Source organism: Mercenaria mercenaria, chromosome 2 (genome assembly GCF_021730395.1).
Source record: "Mercenaria mercenaria strain notata chromosome 2, MADL_Memer_1, whole genome shotgun sequence".
In the NCBI taxonomy this organism is placed as follows: domain Eukaryota; kingdom Metazoa; phylum Mollusca; class Bivalvia; order Venerida; family Veneridae; genus Mercenaria; species Mercenaria mercenaria.
Window position 1 is genome coordinate 119818248 of NC_069362.1, and position 6000 is coordinate 119824247.

The 6000-nt window shown below is 33.4% G+C and overlaps 1 protein-coding gene across 6 annotated transcripts in view; it reads left to right on the plus strand.

Annotated features, from left to right (window-relative positions):
* Positions 1-5449, plus strand: part of LOC123565021 (paladin-like) — a 319425-nt gene extending 313976 nt beyond the window's left edge. For all 6 annotated transcript variants that reach the window (XM_053537674.1, XM_045359004.2, XM_053537676.1 and 3 more), the window contains 3 exons: positions 1240-1380; positions 2588-2743; positions 4169-5449. In XM_053537674.1, coding sequence (XP_053393649.1) covers positions 1240-1380; positions 2588-2743; positions 4169-4312 — 441 coding nt within the window. In that variant the 3' untranslated portion in view covers positions 4313-5449. The remainder of the gene's footprint in view (positions 1-1239; positions 1381-2587; positions 2744-4168) is intronic.
* The last annotated feature ends 551 nt before the right edge of the window (positions 5450-6000 follow it).

Here is a 6000-nt window from a genome sequence, read left to right on the forward strand (position 1 = left end):
CAGTAATTAAAGAATGTTTGGAAATACAGTACTCAAACCACAAAGAATGGTTATCAGAAGACCCCTATCAGTTCTTGGGTGTATCAGTCAAAGGTTACGGTCACAGTGGTTCGGAGACTGAAGACAGTTTACAGTCAGTAACTTGAGAATGCCTTGGCCTAGCATTGTCCAACTTCATAAGATGATTACCGATGGTGAGATGATGATCACTATTATTAGGTAGGTGGTGGGGTCAGTAGGTCAAAGGTCAAAGTTGCTGTAACCTAGAGACAAAAATTGCTTGAACAGTAGCTGGAGAATGCTTGGGCCTGATGGTCATTGAATTTAAAAGCATTATTATCCATTTCTACTATTGTTTGAGGTCAAAGTTCAAGGTCAACATGACATAAGTTCAAGGTGAACATGACATTGAGAATCAACCAGGTTTTAAATAATACTTTGAGAATGCATTGGCTTAGAACTCTCATGCTTTATAGGATGATTCACTATGATCAGTTGATAAATATTATGGTTTTAAGGGCCAGTAGGGTCAAAGGCCATAGTGAATTTATGACTAAAATGGTTTCTTATCAGCAGATGGAGAATGGTTGAGCCTACAGCCATAAAACTCCATGATTGTCAAGGTCATTACATATTTTATATATGAGGGTCAAGTGCTCAGATATCACTGTTACAGTAACCTTGAGACTGCAATGTCACAGTGATCTAAAATGTAATGGCTCATCAAACTTCATAGCATGATTGTCTCAGGTCAGTAGGTGACCCAGAATCATTTACACTTTAAAACATCAAATTACCTTAAACAGGTCATAGTTGTGTTCTTTCTCTCAGTATTATTTTTCCCATTTTGTGTTCTTTTTTTTTTTTGGTTTCCTATTTTTGAACCATAACAGAAATATTTTAAACATATTGTGAAATTATTTCGTGGTGTTAGCATAAAGTTTCTGTGGCTATTCTATGTTAACATAAATCATGCGTTTTTAATTTAAAAGATACAAATTAATTTTATAGATTGATGGACCAAGAATTCCATGAAAAATATTAGTCTCGTGTGCCTCTCCACAAAAGGAGATATTGTCTTTCCTACAGAATAATTTTGTTTAAATTAACGGCTGTATATCAACAATCTCCTTATCACAAACTGTATGAACACATTGTGGACTTAACAGAGGTGTTCGCTCTAGACAGGTCAGCCTGTATTAATGGTTTAACTATACGTGTATGTTTATATTTGTACAGATTGTACAGAAGTTGGTAAGAATGTTACCCAATGGTCAGCAGGTGAAGCGAGAGGTGGACTTCATACTGGACGAGATTTTCAACACAATGACACCAATGATGTTCCATATGAGAGAAATCATCTTTGTAACTTACAACAGAGTAAGTATTTCTTTAATAATTTCTGATGTTAAGCACTTCTATGTTTTAAAAGTCTGATAGTGTGAGATTACATAAAATTATATTTTATTTTCGATGATCATTATGAAAAACAGTTGCTATAATTTTCAGAAACTTAAAATGAAAATGCCTCACAATTTAGTGTTTGTTATAACAATTTACTTCTATGTATAAACTGCTGCTTTCAAAGGAAGAAAACTATTCCATCGAAATGGGTTTTTGCTATAGCCAATCCTGCTATATCTATAGGTTTTTATTTCAAATGAAGATTTAGAGTGAAAATTAGGAAGTATAGAAATTCTTCATTTTATCTGAGCTTTTGCTATATTAGAGATTGACTGCGGTTATTAGACTTTAAATCCAGCTATATCAATTACTCTGTCATCACCTTCGTGCAGTGGATTACTGTAATGACATAAAGAAGGAAAATTATTACATAACGTGTAATGCTAGAAACTGGAAATTGGAAATTAATGAAACTTGTAAAAAAGTTAGAGGTTATTGTAGAATTAAAGCAAACAATTAAGTCAGTAACCTATCACTGATTAATGGGGTAATGCCATAGGGTGATTATCTCTCTTTGATCTCACTGTAGCAGGGGGCTTAGGTAGTGTTTCCATTAATCAAATGTGTGATTTTATAATGTAATCTGCTCAGAAGTTGGAAATTAATATGGAATATTTCCATATAATCTGTTGATGAGAAATAAGCTATTCTATTTCACCTCTATGCTATTCCAGAAAATGACAACTTATTGTATAATTCAGTAAGCAGTAGAATTATACTTGATTACTGGATGTGTTGTGTGCCAGGGTCCTTCAGAATGTATGAGGACTTGAAGTAACTGTTGCTGTCAAATTAAGTTCATAGTTCCTATATGATAAGGACTTTGCTTTCTAGTCTGTTGCTGTCAATTAAAGGTTGACATGAGCCCCTATATGATAGAGACTGTGCTTTCAATTGTTTCTTTCAGTTGAATAATCTATAAAAAGATTGAATAATCTATAAATAGATTGACATTTTTCGTGTTTATTTCAGCATTTTTCATGTTTTTTTTTTCAGTTGAATAACTTATTGGCATTTTTCATGTTTCTTGCAGTTGAATAACTTGTAAATAGATTGGCATTTTTCATGTTTCTTTCAGTTGAATAACCTATAAATAGATTGTCATTTTACATGTTTCTTTCAGTTGAAGAAATGTGAGACAGAGCATGCCAAAGAGCAGATACTGTGTCAGTCGATACTGTACCTAGAGAGATACGTGTACCTGATCTTGTTCAATGCCTATCTTCACTGTGATGCACACACCCACTGGAAACGACCGTTCAGCAGATGGATGAAAGAGGTTTGATACCTGGCTTTGTTTGAAATATATGTATTTGCAAAAAACAATGCAGAAATTTGGAGTATTATCACTTAATTAATGTTGTCTCATGTAACTATGTGATTCATCACATAAAAAAAAAACGGCCATTTGTTATAATTTTTTGAAATATAGCTTTTTGAAGATTTTAAGATATCAAAATTCAATAGAGATATTAATAGTTTGTATTTAATGTTTAACAATGAGATGACAAGTGGTCCCTACGCCATAGAATTTGAACGAATAACTTTGATAAAAAACGAACAGCCTTTTACCCGCACCCAAGGACATATTATTCCCTCTAGTGTACTTTATTTAGACATTATTGTGCTTGGTGTATAACTGTTGAATGGAATGTGAAAAAAGACTAGTTATAATAGTCATGAGGTGAAAGCAGAGTTCAAGAACCATAATCCCTCACTAAAAGGTTTTCAGTTACATTCCCATTTTGTACTTAATTTTCCTACACTTTTGTCTACAATAACCACAACAACTGAATGACATTAAAGATAAGTGTTAATGCAGAAGTTCTTAACTACTGATTTATCTCCCCTTTCACTAAACTGCAGGGTAAATGGCAATTTTAGAATAGGTGCTGTGGTCCAGTGGTAACACTGTCTTGACTGAAACCAGGGGTCCTGAGTTCGAGCCTTCACTTCTACAGTTAGATATTACTAACATTGGGATAAGAGTCTAATATATGGGCATGGCATGCTATAGAAGGAATAGGAGCATTTACTGCATCTTGCACTATCCTCCCACTAACATAACGAACAGTCTTCACATTGGTTACTGGTTGCGACCATGAATAAGCTTTCAAGCAAACAAACATAAGGCAGTTTTGCAGAGTGCATTCTTGTCCATATGGCATCACCTTGTATTTGAGTCAGTATAAATTTAATCAAGAACAATCAGCATCAGTGTGATGTGAGGTTGTTACATGCATCATATATCACCAATCTACAACATCTGTATTACCCTTTTGTGCTATAGAAAACAATTTATGCCCTGCAATAACCCATGTTACAACCTACATCAGTGGGTAAAGAGAAATTTATTGGTAGGAAGCCGATGTCATAAAACATTTCAACTCATCTAGTTTTCAGTACATGGACATCAAATGGAGGAATAACTTGTGATGAAATGCAAATTTTGACCTAGTTGCAGCTGAAATCATGACATTTATATTTCCAGTTTTATGCACTTGTGGGATTAAATGTCATGTGAAATCATGCATCTAAAGTTAATGACTTTGGGCGCTTTCCATTCATGCAGTTAACAACAGAGTATATCGCTTCATATCATTCGCTGATGCCAGGCAGTTAAATTCATCTCTTTGATTAAAGTGAGTTTTTTTTTTTATACAGAAAATCCTGTATACAGAAAAAGCATGCTGTTATTTTGCAGGTCGGAGGTCGTGCCGGTGTATACGAAGTATTGGATAACCTTGGATTTTACGACTTTGAAGAAACCCTGACAGACTTCAGAAAGATGTCGGTGCGCTGGAAATACCCTATTCCAAATGTGCGATGGCAAGGAGAATTTATCTAAAAAAAAACTATGGACCGTCGTAAAAATGAAATGAATACAGTCACAACGTGTTTTATTTATATGCTGGCATATGTACACATTTTTCTGTTAAGTCATCAGTTTTTGCACTATATATAACACAAAAAAAAGACACTTTTTTAAACTTTAAAAAGAAGATTTGCATGTGATTTATCAATGTTTACAAATGAATTCTTTTGAAATACATGTTGCACTTCATTTTGGTATCTCAGATGCTCATTCAACCATAAAATCTCAATCTCACTAAAGATCTGCCTTGGTTAGTTGTTTTCATTTTCCTTCATTAAATATGAAAGATACCTGAATGGTGTATATTATACATGTTAGTAATATTATGTATTTAACTTTGTTAATATACAAAGATGTATTTGGATGAGCATCAGATGAGCTGAAATACATCCCATATTCTATTATATACGTATATAAACTCTGTCAAAAATACAGCTTGTATTGGACAAGATAATACAAACTGGCAGAAAAAATTCTGTATTGTTCCTTTTGTATTGCATGTTGCAGGACTACTTTCATTTGATATGCATGACCTGACACAGTTCTATAAATAGCGCACACAAAAACTACACTCAGTTCTATTTTAACATTGGTAAAAATTGAAGAGTTCATTCGATAACAAAACCACAAACAAAAAGGTGGCGGTATTTAATATAAGGGTCATTACAAGAATACCTAGATCTGAGATTTTGTATTCTGCTCTCGTAGATTTTGCCAGGTCAGAACACACTCGGCGCTTTCACGCCTCATGTGATCCGTTCTGGTAAAATCTCCTCAAGCCAAATACAACATCTCAGATCAAGCTACTTTCATAATAACCCTATTATACAAAGCTCTGTTTCATGACCATTTTATTTCATGTAAAATCAGAAGTTTGGAATTCTAGGAACATTTGAATAATGTAAAAGTATTTGAGAAAAACAGTACAACAAGCATTTATTGACATTTAATTTCATGCTGATATCAGTAAACATCATTTATTATTCAGTTGACAATAAATGTCATGTAATTTCATACCATAGTTTGAATGATTTGTTTTGAAGCTTCTACCATGTCATTTTTACTTTATATCAAACCCAATGATTTGCTCTTTAGAGTTCTTTGTTAGAATGATTTTCTGGCAGAAACAAACTTTGGGGAAACAATTTTTGAGTTATGAAGAAATCTGCATTTCCTGCAAAGTTGGAGTGCGTTTCTTTCGCTATCGGGTTTTGACATTTTAGAGCATAGAAATTTGCTGTAAAAGAATAATATTACTCTTTTGTTCCTATACTTCTTACCAAGCAAAGTCCTTTAACACCTATACTAAACATTTTCCTCTTTAGAAAATAGTTGAATTTCAAATGTTATTTTAAATTCATCATAAAGTGCACAAAATCATGATTTATGAAATATATTTATACCCCACAAAAATAAAGATAAGCTTGTTAGTTGGTGAGTTTGTGAGTCATGTGGTCGATAGGTTCATTGATTCAATTTGTGGAGTGAACTACTTTCACATTTTAAAATGTATTCCAATAAAACTTATACACATGGTCACCGTAAGATACTGTAAAATTGACATACATATTTCTGGGATGCATTAAGATGGGGACCCCGAGGCTAAAAATTGTGGTGGGAAATACTGTAATATTTTTAAAGGAGTGGACAAAGGTTGTCAG